The sequence below is a fragment of the Silurus meridionalis genome, chromosome 11 (genome assembly GCF_014805685.1).
Source record: "Silurus meridionalis isolate SWU-2019-XX chromosome 11, ASM1480568v1, whole genome shotgun sequence".
NCBI classification, from domain to species: domain Eukaryota; kingdom Metazoa; phylum Chordata; class Actinopteri; order Siluriformes; family Siluridae; genus Silurus; species Silurus meridionalis.
In genome coordinates, this window is record NC_060894.1 from 4,585,390 (window position 1) to 4,612,464 (window position 27,075).

Genomic DNA, 27,075 nt, shown 5'->3' on the forward strand with positions numbered 1-27,075 from the left:
GATGAGTAAATTCATGCAGATTTATAAATTGTCATGTAGAGAGAGGGGAGTGAAAGGAATGTTTTATAGCTTGAACACAGACAATCATGTTAGATTTTAGGGCAAGGCTTTATCACTGAAGGCTTTATCTACCCTGACAGTTGATCAGGTCTCATTATGTACTTCACAATTCTACATGGTTACACACCTCCTTACCAAAGAAATCAGTAATCCAACAGCATACTGATTGCAAATGAATAGTGAATTAATTTGTTTATTTTACATTGTTTTTAAACAATTGTTTTTTCAATTCAAACAAAAATCAATCATAACGTGATTTTTCACCTCTCTCTTGAACAACGAGTGGGACATTGTGACTGGGATGTCTTTTGAAGCTGGTAGTATGGTATTACCGCCTGTGCTTGCTTAAATACCCAACATCAATAAGACTAGCCTGCAGTAACTGTACCCACAATATTTCTCTAACTTTCTATGACCACTCAAAATAAATCATAGCACAGAGCAATGTCATTAGTATGGTCAAAAAACAGAGAAGGGAAGTGGGCAAAAGGAGCTGATGTGGGTGAATTAAAACAGAAAAGGAATGGAGGTAGGTAAATCTTCAGGAGTAGATTTTGGTGATTTATGATTATATATAATATTAACACTGTAAAACAGCTCAACAATAAACTTACATTCTATGAAGAAAATATCATACACATATAACACTTTAAAGACTAGTTCTTAGCAAACTGCTTCTAAAAGCCCAGATTATTGCCTTATTCCTTTTATATTAGTGAGATTCTCAAAGTGCCCAGTTCAATGTATAATGTATAATATATATATATATATATATATATATATATATATATATATATATATATATACACACACACATATATACATACACACACACACACACACACACACACACACACACACACAAACACACACGTGTGTATGTATGTATGTATAGATAGATAGATAGATAAAAACAAATTCTCTCTCTCTCTCTCTCTCTCTCTCTCTCTCTCTCTCTATACATACACACACATACATGTATATTTACACAACCTTAATTTACGTTAGGGTCACAGATATGCACACTGTTCCTATTTATTGTCACATAAAAAATAACAAAAAACAATTGTGCCACTGTATAAATAATTATTTTATTTATTTGTAGCCATTTTGGTCTACACATACAGTAACCACTAATGTAACTACATCCTCCACATATACAGTATAGCAAGACATCTATTTTGTAACTCATGAAAATTGCATGGATATTATCGTATCGTACATTCTATTTGCATCTGACTCCAGCTTTCATTCCAAGCATTTGTGTTCAAACTTTTCTATTTTCTGTTTCTCACACAGTGCAGTACTTATAATGTCATTAACAAATGATTTTTAAAACACATAATATTTCACATATTCATATTGTACCAGCTTGTTTATCTTATACATTTCAGCCATAATCACGAGTTTCTCACAGAAAATATATCCCCCCTGTATGAAGACAGTGACAGTTTTCAGGTTCATATGCAAAATACAAAACTTCACATCCACATGCAAAGTATGCAATGGATCAGAGGTCAAATGTTATGAATTTGACTGCTGAAGATCAAATCTGTCTTGAAAGAATACTCCTTTAACTTAAATTCAGAATCCCTTTCCATTCAGACAGTATATAACATTTGTGATAACATCATACAAATGAATACTAGAAAGTGGTAAGTAGTTTCAGTTACTTAATGCTTTCTAGAATGATAGACTCGATCCATACAGCATACAGACTCACTCTGTGTTAATGTTTACCTACAAAATTACCACAAAAAGAATGTTTTTTACTTTTTCGACAAATTTGTTCCTAAAGAAGCCTCTTAGCCTATATGAAGTGTAACTGTTCCAAAATTGCTAGAATTGGAAGGTTATATTGTGGACACAGGCCTATAGGAATAGAACAAATTCTTTAATAATCAGAAGAGATTAAAGGGGATAACTGAGATTTCATTTCTGTATCATACTCTGTGTACTCCAGTTCATTTTTAATCAATTTTATTAAATTCAAACATTCGCTTAATGATTTTTACCACAGTCGGATGACACACACACACACACACACACACACACACACACACACACCACACCTGTTTAATATTTTACCAAAAAAAACTAAATTGGCTAAATCTACTTTAAAGACTTTCCCTTTTCTGTCTCTTGAAGTGTTTTAGACTATAATTAGTGTAACAGTCTTAAATTCATGTCAAGTGGTTGCATATTTTAAACAGTGGCTCAACATCACTGGTCCTATGCGGGCTGCTGGTAAATCATGTACTGCATGATTAAATCTCGTATGACGAGCCAAAATATGTTTTTGTTCAGAGCTTCATGTGTGTTTAACGGTCATTTTAATGTCAGCTACATAAATGTGTATCAAACAAATAAAATCATTGTGTCTGTTCACATAGTGCATTTGTGAAATTCATTCATTTAAAGCTACGTTCACAAATACAATTACTCTCAGCAACAAAGTGACCTTGAAACCTTCTGTATTCAACGAGAGATGGTGACGTCTGGTGACATGAGAGACAACAACCGTTGGTGAATAGAAGTGGGTTTGATGTGACAAAGTTTAACTTTATGCAAATATGGGTGGGTCAACCTAGCAAGTGTTCCATCTCCTGATTTTTTGGAGGCTAAATTGAAATGTTCACATTTATCCCAAAGATGTTCAGTAGGGTTGAGATCAGAGCTCTATAGCAGGATCTTCCACTCAGAAGATATATCTTCATTGAGGTTGCTTTGTGCACAGGGGCATTGTCATGTTGGAACAAGTTTGGGTCTCCTAGTTCAGGTGAATGGAAAATGTCATACTTCCACAACCAAAGACATCCTATAAAAATGTGTGTCTTCAACTTTGTAAAAACAGTTTGGTAAAGAACCACATGTTGCTGGGAAAGTCAGGTGTCCCAATACTTTTGTCCATATTGTGTTCTAAAGTTCTAACCACAGGTTAAGTACAGAAAAGGCTTCTGTGATGAGATTTCTATAGTGAAAGACAAAAATCGTACATCAGAACAAGAACTGAAGAAGCTACAAGCTGCACTGGTATTCGCAGTTCATCTGGGACATGACCTATGCCCAGGGTGACGAATTTTTTGTTCCCGTCGGCGTGACAATAGCGGTTTTATGGCACAAGATGGCGCTGAGTCCACTCACCGCTTCCTCCTGCTTCTCCATACTCTATGTATTTGCATGCTCAGTCCTTCTTCCTGATACGCTGTGTAATCTCTTGGCTGCCCATAAGAACCTCTGATGTAATCGTTTACACCTAATCCATATCCTGTGATCCTGTAGCGTATATTTAACACAATCAGTGCTGTTAACCTTTTCCCTAGATGACCTGCGTAACACGATCCTGTAATTTATCACGAGATCAGCTATCTGGTGTCACTCACAGGAGAATGGTACGACTCCCCTCTTTTGTGTCCAGTGCCCTCGGAAGGTTTCTTGAAGTCACGGGGTATATTTCCTCATTGCTCATTGGGGTGAGTGGGACAGTCTAAATGTATAAGGCCAAAAGTATGTGGACACCCAAGTACATCTACTATATATCATACACTCTTCTGGTAAAAGATCTTCACTAGAGCAGAGTGTGTAGATTGGTACCAAGATTAGTGTCTAAGTTATGTGTGTTCTCACCTGTTGAGATTCTCTGGTTTCCTTTGATCTTTGATCTTGGATGTGAACAGGCTCTGATCGCACACACCCCTAACACACACTCCACTGTTTTGCCATTTGGTAAAAGACAATGAAACATTCGGGCCTTTATGTCCAGACTGAGTAACAGTTTATATTCACAATTCAACTACTTAATACAAAGAGACTGGACTGCCGCACGTGCACACACACACACACACACACACACACACACACACACACACACACACACAAATAAACAAACTCATTAACTGTTTGCATACTTTTTTTGCTAAAACAATTCAGTGTTTACCTGTACAGAATTTATATGGATAATTAACTTGCACTAACATAAATCTCCTGTACTGGTCAGTGCTGCAGTGTTACGGTGTTTACTGTCATTTTTTGCACTAAATGTTGCACCTGATTAGTTTTGATGTAGCTCTGTGTTTTGTGTTACTTATTGTTCATGTTGTCTTATGCATCCCCTTACTCCTGAAGGAACATTGTTTTGTTTCACTGTGCACTGGACTGCAGGGGTCCCCAGTCGCAGGGCCCTGATTCATAGAAGGGATAGTTGTAGGAATCCCTGGCTGCAGTAATAACGGTTATACGGAAGAAGTGCCAATGAGAGAAAACTACATTACCCAGAATCCCCGCCGCAACATCATGTCGCCATGTTGTAGGAAATCCGCTGGTGCTGTGGATTAGAGTATAATCCGTCACCAGAGAGGGGAGAGTCAGGACGTCTCAAGCAGCAGATCACTACAAAAAAAACGGAAAAAGCAAACAGGTCCGTCATTAGATACTATCAAACAACCGAGAAAAATATACAAACAATTTTTTGGATAAAAGCAAAGCCTGGAAGAGAAAAACGTGGACCTTCAATTATTTCTTGTGTCTCGCATTTCCTGGCTGATTTTTTTTCCGGCAGAAATTGACAGCAGCTGGGGTCGCTCCTAGAACCAAGGACACAAAATACAGCATTTTTCGCAGACCCACCGGACTTTCCCTACCTCCCCGTTCCCCACAGTGTATGAGACTCTCCACATTAGGGACGGCTTTTTTATGTGTACAAACGGCGCAGCCATTTAGTTTTTTCAGTCAGCCGAGACGTAGCTAGCCTGCTAGCTAACTCTATTAGCTAGGTGGTTAGCTACGCCTAGGAATTACATCTGGTTTGGGTGAACATACACACTGCGGATGATGTCGACCAAGGACCAGAACAAACTCTCCACCACTGAGCGGCCCATTCGAGGTAAATTATGTTCCTAACACACACACACACACACACACACACACACACTCTACTCCCTGCCTTCTTACTCGGGTGTTGCTGTGTTAGCATGTCTAGCTCGTTTGATTTGTAGCTAGCAGTACGTGTCGCTACCTGCCAGCTGTCCGTCTGGAGGAGAGTTACCTCAGAGTTACCTCAGCTTGCTAGCATTTCCCAGGACCGGTACTTTTACACATACCTTACATTTATTGGAATTAATAATATTGATTACATTTTTATCTAACTCGAAAATGTCGGTATATTGTCCTAAATTTTGATAATTTATTTTTGTAAGTATAAAATAAATCGGGAATATACAGTCAGTGTGCCGCAGCGCTGCGGCCGTTAAAAACCGCCACACGTTTGACTCGCCGTTGGCCGCGCGTGACGCTCGCTCGCGCGCGCCCCGCGTTTTTGAAACCCAGGCGGCGCGAGCCTCGTCTCATTTCAGGGGGAATCGCAGCTGATGCACGGTGTGAAGGAAAAGGGGAGGAATAAAAAAAGACGCCAGGTGACGTCAGCACCACCCTTGAATGTGCAGAATATATATATATATATATATATATATATATATATATATATATATATATATATATATATAAATATATATAAAAATGTATATTTGTGTAGTATGCTTTATTTATTATTATTTTTTTTTAAACAGCTTTTTTCTTTTCACTTTGATTCTGATTGTTTTTATTGTCAAAATCGTCGAGTTTGGCTGTAATTCCCGTCAAGGCACAATGAAGCAAAGAATCTGAGCTCTTCCTCGCGTTTGGATTGCGCAATCCCATTTAAACCCACCTGAGTGGGGAATAAGCGCATGCCTGCGGCTGTTTGTGTGGACAGTATTATGTTTACAGACTCTTATTTGCACAGCATCACCTTCTATAGTCCAGGGAACTTAATTCACATATCTGTATATGTATAGTATATTTTGACTTGTTGCTACCAGGAAAACTGCACTACAAAAAGTAGCATAAGAGGCAAACGATTTCCCTTCCTTCAATGATTAGGGCTGACGACTGATGTTTTTCCCCATTCCTTGTACAAAATTTTACAATTGACAGAAAGAAAACGGTTTACAAATATTTGTGATACAGTCCTAAAACAGACAGCTTTGTCCAGAAGGACAAGCCTATGGGTTTAATTGATAAATTAGACTACGCTACTAGACAGATTTGAGTAGATTTGTGTTGAATACGTGACTGAAATGTTTTGGCATCAAAAGCTGTTAAAAAATTGTACAAGTTCTTCCTTGGTACATCCCACATATTTTCACCAAGTGATAAGGAATATCAGGCTTCGGTCCTTTTCACAGACCGCACTAAAAAAACACACTGATAACCGGGGACTCGAATGCGTAATTAATGCGATATCAAGAAGGCAAAATAGATTTGCCTAGTCAAACCAGGTTATTGAGAATTAATCACTTTGGGGTTCATATATGTGCAAATCTGCCTCTTTGAGTTCACTGCATGTTACTGGTATACAGCCACATTTGTAGGACATGTTACGTCTTGCTATCAATTGTTATAGCGGTTGTTCCCTAACCAGCACTGCTTTTTCTTCATCTCTTTCTCTTTCTTTTTCTTAAACAAATAAACCACAGCTTTGCTTTTTTACCAAGAAATCAGATGCAAAAATCTCTGTTCTGCAGAGTTCACCTTGCTGGGAAATGTAACCGAGCGCAGTGGCCGTGAGAAAGCGCTGACCCCTTAGACTCTTTCTACACAAAAAAAACAAAAAAAAGGGGTTTTGTAGAAATGATCACACGTTAGAGCGAGCACGTTAATATAACCCTGTAGTTCGTGTTGCAGCCGGAGCTCCTGCTCGAGCCGTTCGGTTGTACAAAAGTAACACCTTGTGACCAGATCAGCATTTAGAATGCTGCTGCACATTTCTATCAAATCAAATTTTATTTGTCTCACACATTTCTATCAAATATTGGCAATTATTGTAATATGTGGTCATGGATCCTATAGTTATTTATATATTGGCACACAATTTTACGGACTATAAGCCGCTACCTTTTACCGTACCTCACCTGCATCAGCTCACCTGACTTTTTTAACACCCTTAAAAAAAAAACAACGACGCGGCTAATTTATGGATTTTTCCTGGGTTTTTCCCGGTTTCACAAACTTCAAGCCAAAAAACTGAGCCCCATAACATTAGACCAATGAAATTGCTGAACAGGTTCAGGTGAACCAATGAAACTCAGATGCGCTCCCACTGAATCGGGCCGCACGGCATCATAAATATGGATGAGGTTCCTCTGACGTTTGACCTGCCGCTCACTCGGACTGTCTACAGGAAATTCGGATCGTTCGTCACGCTGAAAACAACCGGGCATGAAAAAACACACTTTAACTGTGTTCTGAGCTACACAGCATCGGGAGAAAAGCTTCACCGATGGTGATTTTTAAACGCACGACGATGCCAAAAGAAAAACTCCCGAGAGAAATAGTTGTGAAAGGAAGGAGGAAGACCGTGAACAATGACTTTCTTGGTAGGCTACTGTTTAGATACAAGCCGTGTAACAGACACTTTCATTAAAGACTGTGTAAAGTTCGTTAGTTTCAGTGTAGACACCTGCGGCTTATAGACAGGTGCGGCGTATTTATGTTCAAAATAAAAATCTTTGTCAAATTCAGTGGGTGCAGCTTATATTTGGGTGCGTTTAATAGTCCGGAAATTACGGTAGTACAGAATACATGAGGTAGTGATATTGAGTGTTTGGGGAATATACAAGGTCAATTGGTGTATTCACTTCAAAATATTGCCAAGAAGGGAGTTTAAAATCAAGCAGAAAGATGCTGATCAGTATTTGACTTGCACTAAGGTCATCGAATCGATTGGTCATTGAGACATAAAAGCGATTTGTAATGCGAATTGTCTTCCTACTGAGCATCTTGATATGCTTTGGATCATTTCAGCCTGCATATCAGCCTCCCATATGGTGGGGCCGTAAGGGCATTTTCACACTCGGTTTGAATACTCAGGTCTGCATCCATGACAGATTTTGGGCTCGTTTGGGGGCCGGGCTGATATTTGAAAAACTCCTTCAGAATCATGGGCATGTCACGTATGCAGGTACGTCAGGTTTGCGAAATGTCAAGCACTAGGTCCGTCTGTTTTTGTGAATAGTAATTTTCCTTTGGTTGGGACCCTCGAGCAGCTCACGCAGCCTGACACAAAGCGCCAGTTTAGTACCGTGCTTCAGTTCTATAAAAGTCTGGTTTTATATATCAGTAACCATAACGACAATTTATCCGGCATCACAAAAGTAGACACGAGAAGTAACCTTGAAGGACAAGTTCAACCAATCAAGTTACTCGGCACGTTATGCAGCGCCAAGTGAAGAAAGCTTCCTCAACTGATCTCCGTTTTCAAGAGGACCGTGGATTGAGCTTTTGGAAAACTCCCAGGCTCTGAAACACCATTCATGCCTCATCTGTACAGAACTCGGACGACCTCCATCACGGAAAAAGAGGTGTGAAAACAAACCTTGACAGCCTTGACAGCTCAGTGACTAATGTAAAATTGAAGGTGGAGAACAATCCAGTTTTGAACTAACCCATAAAAGTAAGAAGCAGAACTTTTGAACTAATGATCATAGCTCCTAATAGTCTCCTGTGACTGCATGTAGCCACATAATTAAGCATTCATAATGTGGTTAATGTCACCATATTTGAGGAAGCCATTATGTAACCTGAACGTTCATGGTTAAGGTGGTCATCAGGCCCAATTATACGAGGTGGTATCTTCCTTATCTCTCGTCGTCTTCCAGTGATGTTCTTCCACTCAGTACGCCTTGAACGACTTGTTGCAGCATCGCCGTATGTCATGTCAAATGTCTCTGTGGCAGACTTGCTGTCCAGGACGAAATCACAGACGTGAAGCATGTGCTCAGAATAGCAACAGTTACACCATTAGTCTTAAAACTTTTTGATACCATTTTATATAAGAGCTTCCCAAAGTAACACTGACCACATATTTGATAGAAATCTGAACCGGCTTAAGCCTTGTTCACACCGTGCGGCTTTGGCCTCGATTTAATCGTCTGAGACAAATTGTAAAAACCCTGAAAGATTCCTGTAATCCAAGGCTAAAATCTGAAGTCTCTGAACGCTGGTCTGTTTGACGTGTTCGCCGACAGATTAATGGCGCGGTTATTTTCCTGCGAGGAAATTACGGGCAGTTTCAGAGGAATTCCGACTTTTTCCTGCAGGAACCAATACGGGCGCCGAATCCGATGACGCAGTTAGCGCAACGACCTCAAACCACCTCAGGGAAAATGTGGAAACAATTCAGATAGGACAGTATAGCAAGACGAGAAACGTATCGAGTTATGAAGGGAAAAGGAGTGATTGCGTAACGTTGTTATTATAAAGGTTCGTCAGGAACAATATGAACGCTACACATTTCTTTTCGTTCGCTGCTGCCTTTAGCGAGAGGCCGCGGGTCCGGACGTGTCAACTTTGGACGCTTCTTTTTCTCCCGTGCGTCTGTTTTCGACTGTCGTTCTCTATTCTCTAACTTCTTTTAACTGCTCAGTCTCCATGTGGATGTGTCTTCTACATCTGCCCCTTTCAATCCAAATGATCTTTTAAGGGGTTAAAACACTGCCCGAGATGAATCGCGGGAACTCCATTACACAAAGACGTACACACAGGGAACATTTGTTTGTGTTTCTCTTTAAGTCTGGAAGTACAGTGAGTTGCAAGGTTCAATAGACTTTTTGTGTGTGTGTGTGTGTGTGTGTGTGTGTGTGTGTCTGTCTGTCTGTCTGTCTGTCTGTCTGTCTGTCTGTCTGTCTGTCTTCCGGTCTTCGATATCTCTGAAAGTGTGAACATTTGGCAAGACAGTGGTGTTCCTCTTTTGGTATTTTTGTGAGATCGATGTAACTAGCCGGCCTGGCGTTGGTCATTAACCGCGCATCGGTGCTCACTGTTCTGCTGCACAACCGCGCTACAGCAAGAGCATCCCTTTTCCACTATTTATTTTTTTTTTCCAATCAGTAAGCCGAACGCGGAGCCTGGAGCGCGCCCAGTGTCTGTTTTCTCTCTCGTTTATCACTTCTTGTCTTTATTCACACCACGACTTTTACACCTCCAGCCAAGCCGGAAGACTCTCGCACTATTCTCGTCTTGAGAAGTCGTATAACGCAACGTTAGCAAAGCGCATGGTTAAACGGTTACTCGTAATCGATCAGTAATCCATCATCAATTCAAAGTAAGCGTTATGAGCGGAGTCGGGGGCAGATCCGGAGTGTTCGAACGCAGAACGTGAAGCTGGAACATCAGGCCACCGTGCAGACGCACGTCGGCACCCAGGAACAGTCTGGTATAAGCAGAGGTGAGGTGAAAGAAAAGTGGAGAATCCGAAACCCTCATGTATACAGAATGACCATATGAAATAATGCACAGACCATTAGCTGAACCTCAGGATTGACCTGGAGACCTCAAAGCTGGGGCATCCTGACTAGCATGTATATGAAGGTGGTGCTTATTTAAGGAGACATCTCTCTTTCACACACACACACTTTTGACCGATCTCATGTTTATCTTCAGTATGGTTACAAAGGGAAGGAAAATCTTTTGCTAAATTTCCATGGAAACTTAATCTGGGGAATTTTGGAAAAAATTCCAAGTAGGAAACGTATCAAGAGTTTATGGGAACTAATTTAAACATTTTGGAAATGTATATAAACTTTATTCTTATACAAATATAAACATGTAGTTTGGTCATAAGCTGACATGCATGCAAACTAATACACATTAAAAAAAAATTTAATTGTATGTAATTTTGTTGCACAATCGCTTACACGTTTAACATGAACACCAGGTTTTATATATATATATATATATATATATATATATATATATATATATATATATATATATATATATATATATATATATAAAATGCTTTCGTAGAACGTTCGTCATTTCCAAAGACGCCTGATTGGTCGCGTTTCAGAGACATCTGTAGTCTGAAGTAGTTTGTAGTTCGGGTGTGGGGAATTTTACCTACAAAAGTGTCTGAAGACCTTTTTTCTAAAAACCAGATCAACATTAGCAGCAACTGCACTCCAGGTGTTTTCACCTCACCTCCATCAGTACATGAATTTTTCCACCACCCGTGTGGCAGAATGACCAAAAATTTCCCCAGAGTCTCGTGGAACATCTTTTCCAAGAGTGGAGGTTCTTTTAGCAGTAAATTGGGACTAAACGTGGAGTGGGGGTATGTTCATACGAATCTTATGATCGGGTGTCCACAAACTTTTGCTCCTGCCTGAAAATAGGTTGATCGTTCTAAATATCTGGACCGTATAAAAGATTCCCTTTGGATTCTCAGCGCTTTCTGTATGGGGAAGAAAAAAAAAACTGTTCGTGATTCTCCACAGACCTTCACTAACCTACTTTGGCGAAATCTTTTCTAAGCCTGTGGTGCATTAGCTACACGTCCAAACGTACACACACGCTCACGACGTGTTAACATAAAAAAAAAAAAAAGTCATCCGTACAAGTCATCTGGCAAATCGCCGAATCAAAACACTGTTCAAGTTCCTTCACGGCTTCGAGCGCAGTCCTGAGCGTCGGGATTTCTCCTTAAACACCATCATTGTGAGATTTGTGTTTCTCAGACAATGCTCTGATTTACTGTTCTAGCTTTTATACCTCGTGCTGTACCTCTCCATTTTCATTTCCATCTCTCTCCTGAAGCCAAGATTTTTTTTTTATCGCTTTAAATCCATAATGCTGTTCTGAGACTCCTTGACAAAGTTCTACAAACATCTGGGAGAAAACATCACCATAACAATTTCTCATCATTTTATTTGTTTAAAGCTTTTGCAGAAGTGTCCACATACTTTTGGGCATGCCGTGCATGCTAGGGCGCGGTCGCCATTCATACCCGGAAGCGGAAAATAAATCAAGACCTCCAGAACGGAGAGACGAGAATCATCATTTTCCTGCCAGAACTTATTACTAATAAACAACCACATCTTTTATATTTCTGCAAAAAATTCCTAAAAGTTGCCGTTGGATTCGATTTTGATCGGCTGTTTGCTTTTTCTCTCTCTGGTGTGGCTCATGTCGCATAAAAAAAAAAAAAACAGCCCACATTACAGAAGCTCCACGTTCCTTCTTGCTTCTGCCGCAGTGAGAAGCAAATGAGCAGGTGCACACTGTATTCGCTCGATCAGCCGTGAAACCTTGCAGCATCTTCCTCTTCTTTACGCTCCAGACAAACCTGAGAGGGTTCCACAGCGCCGCTCTTTCTAACGTCTTTATTCAGCACGAAAGAAGGAATCGATCGAGAAATCAAAATGGATGAAACGGGAGACTCGTTTTTTTTTTTCCACTGCGACCAAACCTTCATTCACACCGACATTTGTTTACGTTTAAGTTAAAACAGCGCCACAGAATAACGATCGAAACCTTTGATCAGACTTTTCTATAGATTGTGCATTAGACATTATCTACGGGAAAAACCCCAATATTCTGTGATGAACGTCTGGGTTGCTAATGCTCACTTCTTAGATGTTTTGGTCGATCACGAACTCCGATCGGAAGCCACTCAGATGTTGATTTCAGTGTTTAAAAACACACCGTACCAATAAAATTGTTCTCGTGTTAATAACGTTGCCAGGAAACACTGGACACGGTTAAAAACCTTTATACATTCACAGCGTTTGGAGGAAGCCCTTCTTCAGAGCGGCTTTCCTTTATTTCATTTTTATAAGTGAGCTTTTGAGGGTTACGGCTTATGCTCCTTGGTCGAGCCGAGATTTAAACCTTATGATCCACTGCAATTACATACACTATACAGACTAAAGTATCAGAACGCCTGACTTTTGCAGGCATATGTGGATCTTCAACGGGAAAAAAAAGTAAAGGCACATATTTGTATAAGACGTCTTTGGGAGTGGCAGCATGAAATTTTCCCTTCACTTGAACCCCAAACATGCTCCAGCACGTCAATACCGATCTCCATGAAGATATGCTGTACGTGGGTTGGAGTTGCAGATCTCCTGATATTGTGCTCTAACCTCGACCTTATTGAACATGATGAGTTGGAACACACCTCAGACGAGCACAATTTTCCTCAGGTGCACGAGAAAAATCTAGTGGAATGTCCTCCCAGAAGCGTGGAGCTTATTAGAAGAACAAATGGAGACTACATTTTATGCTGAGGTGCCCACAAACGTTTGTCCATGCAGAGATCACCTGCTGAACTACAAGAAACAAGTCCATCTCTAGACTCCAAGACTTTCTCCTGATGGAAAACAACTCTTCCCAGAAAACTTGCCCATATCAAGAGGTTCCTTTGTTTTTTTCAGGGTCCATCTCTGTGTGAACGTTCGTGTGCAAATTGTTGCGGAAGAAACGAGTGCATCTGAAAACACGCACAAGGGATTGAGGTGCCATTATTTTTAGGGCTGCTGTTACAATGAATCAACACCTCTCAGCCAATCAGAATACAGAATTCAGCAGCATTGTGGTTATGCAGGCAAGCTTGCCACACACACACACACGCGCACACACACGCACACACACGCACACAGAGGCAGAAGTGTAGAAGCATGTAGACTTTCAGTGAAGTAAAAATAATCCATTACACCCAAAACACTGAAGCGGGCGTGAAATGCGGTTCAGACGTCACGTCCTCGCGCAAATCGATCATCGCACCATCGCCGAGATCACAGAGAGGTGTGTGTGTGTGTGTGTAGGGGTGGGGGTTGGGGGGTGTTCTGATCACGATCAGGATTGTAAAGCACCTTTTGTGCAGAACTGGGGATTTTTTTTTATTTTTTTTTTTTTACAAGAATTAAACCAAGAATCGATGTGTAATAGCAGTAATTCTCCTCTAGGTGAACAGTACATCCTTTTTACTTATTACAATTTTTACAAATGCATTTTTACTGCTCAAAGACCAAGTGTGTGCAGTTCTACAATTTAGAATTAGATTTAGAATTTAGATTTAGTTCATTTTTTAGTCTTAAATTCACTGTTCTAATTTTAATCAGATGAATAATTTTGAAAGGGTCTTAATTTTCCGACGTCCATGTGAACCTAATGCTCATTAAATCGCTCCCGCAGCGCTTGGTGTTGTAGTTAATTCTTTCGCTGGTCCAAATATATTGCGCTGTATTACGACTACACACGAGACCAACATGCAACAGCCGAACGGATTTCTGGTATCGGTGCGAATCTCTTTTGTGTTGTACCACAGCCGTAAACCGGATTTTATTGTTGAGCTCTGGGGAAGTGCAGGTTTAGCGATACTTGACTTGGAGAATATTTTTTTTTGTGTGTGTTCCTGATGTCATGCTGTAGGTATTAAATTCCCTCCTTGATGGTTTTTAAAAAGGTTTTGACTTTGATGAAAGCTGCAGAAACCCTGGTACAGTGTGCGGTTCCTTTTTTTAATACAAGTGGGATTTCAAAAATTATTTTATGCATATTGACTCCAAAAATCAGAGCAAAGTTTGGGCCATAATCCAATTTAAACCCCCTCTTTCTCTCTCTCTCTCTCTCTCTCTCTTAATCTCTTGGGAGATCTCTTGCACTCATCTCTTCTTTCTTGTTCCCTAATGAGGCGAGAGTTTGCTCGAGAACGAAATTACGGTGCATTTAGCCGAAACAGCTACTGTAATACAGCGTCCTCCTTTTCATTCCGTCTCCGTCTTTGACCCGATTAAGTTTAACAAGGAATCAATGATGACTTTGTTTATAAAAAAAAGGAGAGTATGAAGGTTTTAGGTATTTCTGAAGGTGTGAATGGGCATGAGTTTGCTATCGAAGCGTTCTAAAGTGAAAAAGCGTTAGTGCTATGCAAATTCATCATCTCAAAAAATAAAACGGCTGAAAGGAAACGACTGTGGCTTGTTTCTGTTTCGGACCAAACCCAGTGCAAAAGCAGATTGAGGAAGGAAACACAGTCTATACTGTAAATTTTGTATTTTTTTTGGTACCGTTATGAGAAAATGTGCAGCATGTACTACATGATAGAAATGATTCATTGTCGTTTTCACTCATCGTGAGGTCACGTGTCGCGTCAGTAACCCTATACATATGAGGACGTGTTTTTTTTGTTTTTTTTATTAATCCCTATATGTTTTACTTTATAGATATACGTTATATTTTATTATACTTTTGTAAACTTTATCATTTTATTTTATAAATTTTTTAATTATTAATTTTTAATTTTTTTTTTTACATGTTGGACTGTCGCGATGAGAATTTCACTAAAGTATTTGGTACGATTTCGCGGTTCAAATTGTTTGTCATTTTTTATTAACACAGTTTATTATTATTATCATCAACATTTGTGAACATCAACCGTTTTACATTTTTTTTTAACGATTTTAAATAAAATGTCTGCTTGTCAAAATAACATCAAATAATATTTTATAAATATAAAATAGACTGAATCAAAGTAACGCAACACACTTTTTTTATTACATTTGATTCAATTGCGTCATAGTTAAAATGGGCACAAATTAAATTGATATTAAATAAATTGGAAAATTAGATTTAATCGTTTGTTTATTAGACCCCATTTGGGCTGTGTGTGTGTGTGTGTGTGTGTGTGTGTGTGTGTGTGTGTGTGTGTGTGTGTGTGTGTGTGTGTGTGTGTGTGTGTGCGCGTTTCACTACTTTTATTTTATTTAAATATATTGAATTTTCTAAAGATCTGATCTTAACAGTTCTACTTTAACAAATGTCTTCATTCCTTCCATCCTTCATTCATTCATTCATTCACTCCCTCGATATGCGGAATTGTCAGGATTTTCTCCTTTAAGACAAATTCTTGAAGATTTACCTGGTGGTAACAGGAAGTGGCACAAATTAGCGCATGCGCAAATCTACAAATCGTATTTTGTTGAACTACAAATAAAAGGGATTGCATTCACTGAACCGAAAGTCCTGTACTGAAAAGGTTTTGGTATGAATACTTGTACCCGTTACACCCCTAATATATGACAAATGAGGTTTGATTTGAACAAATATGAATTAAAAAGTGATCTTAATGATTGGTGAAGAGCTTCAGGGTACAGGAGGAGCAGTTGAGGGTTAAGGGCCTTGCACAAGGGCCCTGCAGGGGGCTTCTTGGTGGGGCTGGGATTTAAACTTAACCTTCAAATCCCACATCTTGAACCACAGATGTACTGTTTCTCCTATTTAAATTATAGGACAAGATAAAGTTCATTTTGCTTTTTATAATTCTGTATTCAATATGTCAAATCTATACAGATAGCATGTGAAGTTCCATTCCGAGTTATTCCATGGTGCTGTTTTACTGTGAGAAGAAAAAGGAAATCCCGTTCAGATTCAGTTCTGCTCCAAAGCACATGGAGTGAATGATGAGACGCCTGGCTATTCGGTTTTGGAGATTTATGGTGTATTGGTGCTCGTTAGGTTTTATCTGCTCAGTAGACATTGCTATCTATGGTTTCCAGGGACTGAATAAGCCTTAATCCACCCCATCTTCTGTTGCTTTTCTATTCTCCTCGTAGCGGTGCCGTATCCCCCGACGACGCGCCTCACCATGAAGGAGCTTTATGAGGACGGCCGGCCCAAGGTGGAACTGCTGAAGGCCCACCTGCTGAAGGAGGGACGGCTGGAGGAGGACTTGGCGCTGCGCCTGATCAACGACGGAGCCAACATCCTGCGCCATGAGAAGTGCATGCTGGAGGTCGAGGCCCCTATAACAGGTAGGCGTCCGTTTCACACAATTCCACAGCACAGCGCAGGAACATTACAGAAACAGTTACCGGGATCTGCGTACCCTTTAAAACGATTACTGAGCTCTTCGACCATAACCAGTGTTCCTGTTAGCAGCCAGTTGTTACATATTAAAAGCAGTTACACCTGCTACAAGTGGTCACCTGCTTCATGAAAGGCTGTTACACTCCAGCTACGGGTGGTCATGCGATGGATAGAGGTTGTTACACTTCTGTTACAGGTGGTCATGTGTTTGTTAAAGAAAGTTACACGCCTACTACAGGTGTTCTTGTGATTGTTAGAGGTAGTTATATTGCTGTTACAGGTGTTCTTGTGATTGTTAGAGGTAGTTATATTGCTGTTACAGGTGTTCTTGTGATTGTTAGAGGTAGTAATATTGTTGTTACAGGTGTTCTTGTGATTTAGAGGTAGTTATATTGCTGTTACAGGTGTTCTTGTGATTGTTAGAGCTAGTTGTATTACTGTTACAGGTGTTCTTGTGATTGTTAGAGGTAGTTATATTACTGTTACAGGTGTTCATGTGATTGTTAGAGGTAGTTATATTGCTGTTACAGGTGTTCTTGTGATTGTTAGAGGTAGTTATATTACTCTTACAGGTGTTCTTGTGATTGTTAGAGGTAGTTATATTGCTGTTACAGGTGGTCATGTGATTGTTAGAGGTAGTTATATTGCTGTTACAGGTGTTCTTGTGATTGTTAGAGGTAGTTATTTTGCTGTTACAGGTGTTCTTGTGATTGTTAGAGGTAGTTATTTTGCTGTTACAGGTGTTCTTGTGATTGTTAGAGGTAGTTATATCGCTGTTACAGGTGTTCTTGTGATTGTTAGAGGTAGTTATATTACTCTTACAGGTGTTCTTGTGATTGTTAGAGGTAGTTATATTGCTGTTACAGGTGGTCATGTGATTGTTAGAGGTAGTTATATTGCTGGTACAGGTGTTCTTGTGATTGTTAGAGGTAGTTATATTGCTATTACAGGTGGTCATGTGATTGTTAGAGGTAGTTATATTGCTGTTACAGGTGTTCATGTGATTGTTAGAGGTAGTTATATTACTCTTACAGGTGTTCTTGTGATTGTTAGAGGTAGTTATATTGCTATTACAGGTGGTCATGTGATTGTTAGAGGTAGTTATATTGCTGTTACAGGTGTTCATGTGATTGTTAGAGGTAGTTATATTACTCTTACAGGTGTTCTTGTGATTGTTAGAGGTAGTTATATTGCTATTACAGGTGGTCATGTGATTGTTAGAGGTAGTTATATTGCTATTACAGGTGGTCATGTGATTGTTAGAGGTAGTTATATTGCTGTTACAGGTGATCATGTGAAGTTGGAGGAAGTTTCATGCTTGCTAGAGGTGGTCACCGGACATTGTTTATTACAGGTAGTTGATCAGTATGACACCTGAAACAGGTAGTGGGATGTGGGTGCGGCTTTAGTTAACTGGAGTGCAGGGAAAAACCTGAGCTGGAGTGCCGGGATGGCACCTGCACACAAACCACACACCGCATACGAGTACAATACAACCCACAAAATACCGCAGGTTGTAACACTGGTTAGAGGTAGACGTTAACTTGTGTTGCTTGTCACACAGCTATAACGAGTACATCCTAGTGCATGTAGTTACCCCTCTATTACACACAGGTGGTCATGTTGTCTAGATTGTGAAGACGGTTTATGTGCCTTTTGGCGGTCTTACTGCTGTAATTACATGGTTATTACATTGTTGTAGCTTTCAGCCTCACTGTTATCTTAGTGTTCAATTATTATTTTATTTTTTCATGTTTTCTCTTCGACAGTTTCTACTATTTTCTAGATGTTGGCTCTTCTGCAGCTTATACAAAGCAGCTTGATGTGAACATACTGCTTCACAATGTAATCATGATCATCTCATGTAGTAACCAGTGTGGTCAAATGGTAACCAGTTGTGTTTTGCAGGTAGAAACAATCCTGTATAATATGAACCAAAATATGTAAGTAAGAAGAATAGTCAGGTTTTTTCCACCCACGCAAATGAACCAATCCACTTGCGGCTCTGGAATGATTGATCGCTCCGTAGGTGTTTGTGCTCAGATATGAACGGATGTAAGCCCCGCCCCCTTTCCCATATTGCATTGGTGACGTTTTAATCGGTGTTCAGGGTAAAGCGAGAATATGAACCGTGATAGATCGGCGTACGTTTGTTGAGGAAATAGTATCGTTGATTATGGTGGCCGAGAAATTATACATAATAACATCAGAAAACAAATTAAAGAATCAGAAAACTAAACCCCCCATGACACCTGAGTGATTTCCTGTCTGGCTTTTGCGCTAATCAGTTTTGCTTGAGGGGGGAACCAGCCTTGTTTTGATAAAGAGGGAATCCTTTGATTGGGCCCATTTCAAATGTCAAAGAGTGACTAGCGTCCCTGCCCAGGCCGCCTGCGTCGCCTTTGATTTCTCAGAGGAGGCCACAGGAAACCCCTCTTTCATCCCATAACAGGTGCGGAGATAAAAATGGCCTTCCTCCCTCACACACCCCTCGAGTCTTTAATGTCATGTGAGCCGAGGCTGGAGGTTACACGCTCGTGTCATCGCGTATTTTCTGATCCGACGCTGATCAGGCTCCACTTTATTACTTGGACTTTTCCTTCAGGTGTGAAACTGACATGCATTGATATTTCAGGAGGTGACCTGATTTTCCAGCTTCTAAAGCCCACACTAGGTTCAGTTCACGGCGTTTTCCTTCCAAATCGGCTGAAAAACTACTTTTTTCTAACAAACATTTGAACAAGTTGTGTTTAAGGTTTACTGTCTAAAGGCTCAAGATGCATCAACTGTCTTAAGTTTTCACCTTTCTTTAATCCCGGTCATGCTGCAGCTGTCTGAGAGCGCATTACTGGCAGAGCGTGTGTGTGTGTGTGTGTGTTGTCCAGAATAACATCACATCTATGACGATGTTCCAGTAGAGCACATTGAGACAGAGGCATATTTTGGCCTGGTTTCCACCAGTGCCGAGGAGCCACTGAGATCTTTATATGGACGCGCTCGTAGCATTTTAGTCTGTTGCCATGGCGATGGACCGGACTCCGCATCCACCATGACCCTGCTCAGGACAAAGCAGTTACTGAAGATGGATGGATGAATAAATGAATGAGAATAATATATATGAAATGGAGTGTCGCTCCTGATTACACTTTATCAGATTCCTGCAGTGCCTTCTGGGTAGTTTGAGCTCTTGAAGTGTCTGGTGAAGTCGATCCTAATTTAACTCGAGCTGTTTGAGTGATGTAAATGCCAGACGATGCCAAAACACTTAGTGTCTCGGAGGTTAAATCTATTAGTAAATTTGTAAATAAATGTTGTAGCAACAGAGAGATATAAATACATACATATAGTGAAAGATAGAAAGATTAACAGACGGATGGATGGATGGATGGAGATAGATAGATAGATAGACAGACAGACAGACAGACAATACATTCATATAGTACATATATATATATATATATATATATATATATATATATATATATATATATATATATATATATATATATATATATATATATATAAAATATGGATGAAAGGCTGGATGTTTAAATGCATAGATAGGTGTGTGTGTGTGTGTGTGTGTGTGTGTGTGTGTGTGTGTGACTTTAGAAAACTTTCTCCTCAAAAAAGATTTGCTTTGCAGGAGAATGGAACGCTGAAGTGTTTGTATTCTGCATACAGAGTTCTGACAGATCATTACTTTGACTTCAGTACATTCCTGTCAGTCTTCTGTAAGCACATGTACTGCACAGCTCTTTTACATGCAAACTGTCTGTCAGCTGAGGAGTTTGTTTGTGGCTTTCAGCTCTGCACAGACACACCCGCAACCCCCATTCTCTATTTATACACCGCTATTTATATTTTTCCGTATTATTTTTCTTTATATATAAAATGCAAAAGTTTCTGGACAGCTCATGATAAGATTCATGTATGTTTATTAAACATCCCTGTGTTGCTGTTATTCTAACCTCCAGTTTTCCTGGAGATTTGTGGAGATTCATTCAGACACAAGGATGTTTTAGCATAAAATCAGGTACTGATGTAGGGGAGGTGTGGAGGCCTGGAATTCATCTCAAAGGTGTTCAATATTGAAGTCAAAGCTCTATAGCAGGAGATCCTCCACTCCAACCCATGTACAATTTATATTTTCATGAAGCTGAAATTGGTTCAAGTGAGAGGAGAATATCATGCAACTGCATCCAATGACAATTGTGTGCCTTCAACATTTTAAAGAAGAACCACATCCGGTTGGAAAAGTCGGGTGTCCCAATACTTTTGCCCCACATGTAGGTTTTCTGCATGAATTCGTTTTGTGCACATTTATACGAACGTTCTAATACGCTGCACACATGACAGGAAGCAGAACGTTTCTTGATCACTGATCTCAAAGCAACATGTTTTTACGTCTTCTTGTCCTCTCTGATGTTTCTGCCCTCAGTGTGTGGAGATGTTCACGGCCAGTTCTTCGACCTGATGAAGCTGTTCGAGGTGGGCGGCTCCCCTAACAACACGCGCTACTTATTCCTGGGGGACTACGTGGATCGAGGTTACTTCAGCATAGAGGTGAGTATTAGTATTTCTCGCTAATTTCCTGTCTGCTGGCCTTCTTAGAAAAGAAGCCCCCAGTAACACAACAGGAAGTGTGTAACATTTCTGAGGTGCATTACAGTTGGAGTTTAGCAAGGCCGCTACTGTGACGAAACCAGTGTCACAAAATCAGCTTTTTCTACTTGTTCTTGTGTTATGGACTCCATTATGCAGCCATATATATATATATATATATATATATATATATATATATATATATATATATATATATATATATATATATAATTAAAAATAAATAAATAAATAGGTTTGAGCAGATCATCTCATGTTAGAGTTTGGTTCCTCTGAGGAAAATAATTGCAGCTGTTTTGATGAGTCAGTCCATACTGCACTCGTGTTCCTCTAATAAAATAGTCTCTAGAATGCAACCCCCCCTGATTGGGGAGTGAGGGAGGGACTGTGAGATCTCTGTCCCAATTCACTGTGCAGAAAGACACGCAGACAGACAATGAGGACGACAGACAGACAGACAGATAGATAATTTATACAATCCAACCATCATACCATTGAGGGAGGTAGACAATTGATACAGTCCGACCATCATACAGACAGACAGACAATTGATGCCGTCTAATCATTATATCAGACAGACAGACAATTGATTGATAGATAGACAGACAGACAATTGATACAGACCAACCATCATATCAGGGAGGGGAGGGAGAGGTAGACATTTGATAGACAGACCGACCATCAGGACGATCGTAGACAATTGTTAGAGTCTAAACATCATACCAGACAGAAAGATAACTGATAGACTGACCAGTGATCAGAGAGATTCTTCATTTTGTACATACAAAATTCGATACAGAATGAAATCAGCATCCTCAAAAAACTGCATGGAGATGATCCACTGTAACGAGGGGATTCATCCAGTCAGCTGAAGTATCATCACATATTCCAGAAAGGAGCACGATTACATCAAACGAGCGCCAGATGAACATCACCATAGTACACCCCCTTTTATCACATCATCTCTTCACACACACCACCCAAGAGGAAACACGTTCACTATATTTAGGTAGATGTGTGAGTTTCTGCCGTTTCTCATATTCAGACTTTCTGACACACTCGTGACACTCGTGTTAGTGCTACAGCGCTCGCAAGATCACTAATGTGAACAGCGTCTGTTTGAACAGCGAGGAGCGTCAAAATCCACGTGTGTGTTTTTTGGGAGTGTGCTCTTGACCTTAGAGACCCCACCATGGTGCAGTGCATGCTGGGGTGCAAGGAAATGTCACAGTTGAAAGGTGAGCGGATGGACACACTGCTGCTCAGCACCATCAAACACTGTGTGTGTGTGTGTGTGTGTGTGTGTGTGTGTGTGTGTGTGTGTGTGTGTGTGTGTGTGTGTGTGTGTGTGTGTGTGTGTGTGTTAGAACAAAGGCCACTCTTTCTGGACATCAGACATTCACAAAGGACTTCAATCATAGGCATCCCCCACCCCCACCCGCCGACCTGCTCCTCTTAAACACCACGGTTTTAATGTTTAATATTTTTTTAATCTCACATAAATCATACATCAAAAATATTCTCTCCATTGTCCAAATTATGACAGTTCCAGTGGATGAATGGATGGATGGACACACGGCGATAGGTAGACAGACAGAGATCGGTAGATAGATAGAGAGAGACAGACAGACGGAGAGAGAGAGACAAAGTGACAGACGGAGATGGATAGACAAATAGAGACTGAGAGAGAGAGAAAGACAGACTGAGATAGATAGATAGACGGAGATAGACAGACAGAGATGGATAGATAAACTCGTGTGTGTGTGTGTGTGTGTGTGTGTGTGTTAGAACAAAGGCTACTCCTGGTGCTTTGCCTCTTTCTGGACATTAGACATTCACAAAGGACTGGACTTCAGAAGCTCCACCAAACCCCCAACCTGCTACTCTTAAACACCCCAGTTTTAATGTTTAATATAAAAAATGTTTTATCTCTTACTCTAAACCTACCTGAAAAAAACGACTCCCTCGTTCAAATGATGAAATCTCGGCTCTGACCCCATTTGGTTACAGTGACGAATTGCCACGTAACCCGGTTACCATGGTGACAGGCCTTAGTGACAGGAAAAACCTCACCAGCCACCAGAATGATATTTTTTATCTTTCACTTTTATTGATTGTGGCAAAAATCACCATAAGTCTTGTGGTGTACGGGTTTGTGGAAAACAGTGTCGTGAGTGAGCAGAGGACGTCATTTTGGTCGAGCACTGACACGTTTGCGGTTCTTCCTGTCCAGTCACATAGCAGCCTCTACGCTTAGATTGAAAGGTCAAGTTTTGCAGGTGTGTGTGTGTGGTGTTTTTTTTGTTTTTTTTTTTTGAGGGGGGGCTTAGGTAGGACTAGGGTTGCAAAATTCTGGGAATTTTCAAGACTGAAAACTTTCCATGGGAATAAACAAGAATGAACAAAAATGATAAATCTATCAGGACCATCTTTAATGCAGTTTTCACATAAATTACATAAATATTACATAAACTTAGGTTTAACACTTGAAAGAAGTCTCTTATGCTCATCAAGCCTGCATTTATTCGATTAAAAATAAAAAACAGTATATTTGTGAAATATATATTAAGAAATATCTGTAATTGTTCTACTTTTTTTTATACAATTAAATTCAAAAATGGCATTTTATAAATCTGTATTAGTTTACATGCATGTCAGCTTATGACCAAACTAAATGTTTATTTTTGTTTGTATATGATGCATTTTATATACATTTCCCCAAACATCTAATTAATTCCCATAAATTCCTGGAAAGTTTCCATAAAATAAAGTTCCAATGGAAATTTTTTTACCAGAAATGTTTCAGCACTTTGCAACCTGAGACTGGACTGTTTCATAGCTGTGCTTTTCAACCTACAGAGATTAGAACCTGAGCGATTGAGTGTTGCTATAGAAACCAACAGCAGGGTTGTTAATTCATCAAGATACAGCACTGTTTGATGGACATCAGCACCTTGAAGCCCTTGTCAGAAGAACAACGCTCTTCAATTTGCATAAAGTTACAGAGTGTGTAGGAGTGTGTTTGCTATGAGCAGAAGCCTCAGTTTTTTTCCCCCCTGACAACGCTAAGAGCATCGCGGTGTGTTTCCATGAGGCGATTAGAGCGAGTCTAGGCCTGCAGGCGGTTACAGCTGGATCGTATCGTTTGCCTGATCAGGCGATTAGAGCTGGAAAGTCAGGTAGGAGTTTAGTGAGATTGTGTTAGTCTTCTCACACTCTTGTCCATTATACATCCAGGGATCCTACGCATTTTAGAGACGTATGAAAAAGCATGGAATTTGATTAGAGTGATTTTTAGGTCTGGATTAGTCTGGGAGGAAAAAAAACACTGAGTATTGAAAAATATTTTCTATACTATTGTCCTATTTGGTAAAAAAAAAAAATTTTTACAATATTTTTTTTCCCACTACAGGCGTCTACACTTAATCCAGCATCGTCTTCATCCAAAACCGCTCTGCGTTCAGTCGTTTCCCAGTAGTCGCTTGTCCACACTGAAACGTCTGAAAACGTTTAAGTTTCTGTACTGCGCACGTGCAAATCGTAACACGCTCAATCATTTCCGCTCTTTACAGCGTCGTGTCAGCGACTAAAAATGCCTCTTTTTCTCCGATGTCAAAGTCCTCACTGCCACTTGAAAAAGGGGTTTTTATAAAAATGTATCCACTTTGGGTGGTTTCAATAAGCTACGTTGACTGTAAACAGCGTCTCGCAAATTTTACAACGAAAACGAATCAGTGTGGACACGGCCAAAAGGTGTTTTTCCACTGAGTTTGGAGCAGACTCTCTAGAACTAGACTGGATCTGCACAAATCTAGAACTAGACTGGATCTGCACAAATTTAGGACTGGACTGGTTCTGCACAAATTTAGGACTGGACTGGTTCTGCACAGCTGTGATTGGTTATGTGGTGAGGCAGCAGTTGCCGTAACAGTACAGCGCCCCCAACTGTACGACTAATGTTATAGGAATTGGAATGTAAAACCGTTATTTCATCAAATATGGTCTTAAAAAAAGTCTGCAGATTTGCGTCTGGAAAAGAAAAATGTGGAGGAGCCCTGAACAGTGTTGTAGTCAGGGTGTATGACTTTTTTGACTTTCCTCTCGTCCCTGCCGTCTTTTTTAAAATCCTAGTCAGGTTCTTTACTGCAGTGCTTCTCACCTCCTTTGTGTCAGGCAGCAAACTCCTCCCTCCCTCCCTCCTTCCCTCCAGACTCTTGCTGAATCACACTCCATTCCTCTGCACAGGGGATGTGACTGCACTGAAACCCTTCAGCTCTTCTACCTTTTTCTCTCAAATCTGCCTCCAGAACCCGGGCAGTTCAGAGCTTCTGCTCCGGACGAATTTCCCATCATTCCTGTAATTCCACGTTATTATGCAGATAGTCAGGAGGACAGCATGGTGACGTGTGCGGTATTCATTAGCAGCCACATGCTTCCAGTGCAGATAAAAACGTAGGGAAAGAGAACAACAGTGGGCATGTGTGTGCTGCATACAGAACACATTTCACCACCTGTGCTCTTTTCTAACACCGTACAGTGCTGTAAATGCCCTGCAGAGCTACCTCTGCTGCTGCTTACGCCATATTCCTTCTCTTATATCATACACAACAGCTGTTCATTACACAACACTGCAGATCTAAACAGAACCAAAACTCTGTCTCGTTTCAGTTCAGTGTGGAGGTTTTTACCTTTATTTTTATATTATATAAACGATTAAACACTATATATTTATAATTCCTTTCGGTTTTATTACTTGCATACTGATATTTACACTTGGTTTTTTATATTTTTTTATTTATTGTCTAATCATTTGTTAATTTTAATTAAAAAATTCGAATTTTGTATTTACATTATTTTATATTTAATTTTAGATATTTGTTTTTTTTTAATGATATTGTTACGTTTTTGCTTTTTTGTTTTTTTTCTCATTTATTTATTTTGCTTGCTCTTTTTTTCCCCTTGCGTTCGCTCTCTCCATGTGGTAGATACCCGATTATATAAATGTATGTTTTCAGTAATAAGAGCAATTATTATTTTTTTCTCCCCCTTTTGGTCTGTTTTTGCACAGTGAATAAGGGCACTGATTTTATTGATGCGCGATTAATGCAGCGTGCATTTCTTCTTAACCATTTATATTAAAAAAATTTTAAAAAATTGTAATCACTAAATACAATTTCTTTTTTTTTTTTTTTTTTTTTTTACTGATGCAGCAAGTCTCAAACCAAGCACCAAAATCCTTCATGAAGCACACATCTGGCAATTAAAAACGTCCCTCTGGAAACAGTTCCAAAAAAAGTTTAAACCTTTGTCGATTTACGTCATTTAAAACCCCATATTTACTTTAAACATTGTCATTTGAAAACAACTGACTCGGTGCAAAGAAACAGAAGTAATGGGAACCTGATATTTAGTTGTTGTTTTTAGTTTGTTTGTTTTTCATGTGTCTAATAGGCATGAACAAGTTCTTTGAAAACATCTATGAACTTGGACATCTATGACATGCATTAGAAAAAAATATCAAGTAAAAAATATAAACGAACTACTGCAAGAATATTAATAAATATAAATAAATAATATAAAAGAATTCCTTAAAACAATTACAAGATATCAAATTATTCCAATTTTTTTATAGGTATAAAAAAGCAAATATTAGTAAATAATGCAAAAAAAGTATAGATACCAAAGTATTTAAAAAAATAAATATAAGAA

The 27,075-nt window shown here is 39.6% G+C and overlaps 1 protein-coding gene and 1 long non-coding RNA gene across 5 annotated transcripts in view; one reads left to right on the top strand and one right to left on the bottom strand.

The window, feature by feature from the left end:
• Positions 1–2,880: 2,880 nt before the first annotated feature.
• LOC124393133 lies at positions 2,881–4,432 on the bottom strand. The gene is made up of 3 exons (XR_006927287.1): positions 4,332–4,432; positions 3,444–4,241; positions 2,881–3,336 (listed from the first exon to the last, which is right to left on the bottom strand). It is a non-coding gene; the product is annotated as an uncharacterized LOC124393133 (long non-coding RNA).
• The window catches only part of ppp3ccb (protein phosphatase 3, catalytic subunit, gamma isozyme, b), a 45,079-nt gene continuing 22,412 nt past the window's right edge, over positions 4,409–27,075 (top strand). For 2 of the 4 annotated variants that reach the window (XM_046860556.1, XM_046860559.1), the window contains exons 1-3: positions 4,410–4,942; positions 16,491–16,688; positions 21,185–21,309. In XM_046860556.1, coding sequence (XP_046716512.1) covers positions 4,888–4,942; positions 16,491–16,688; positions 21,185–21,309 — 378 coding nt within the window. In that variant the 5' untranslated portion in view covers positions 4,410–4,887. Of the gene's footprint in view, positions 4,943–16,490; positions 16,689–21,184; positions 21,310–27,075 lie in introns of all 4 variants that reach the window. The other 2 variants (XM_046860558.1, XM_046860557.1) reach the window with 2 other exon arrangements.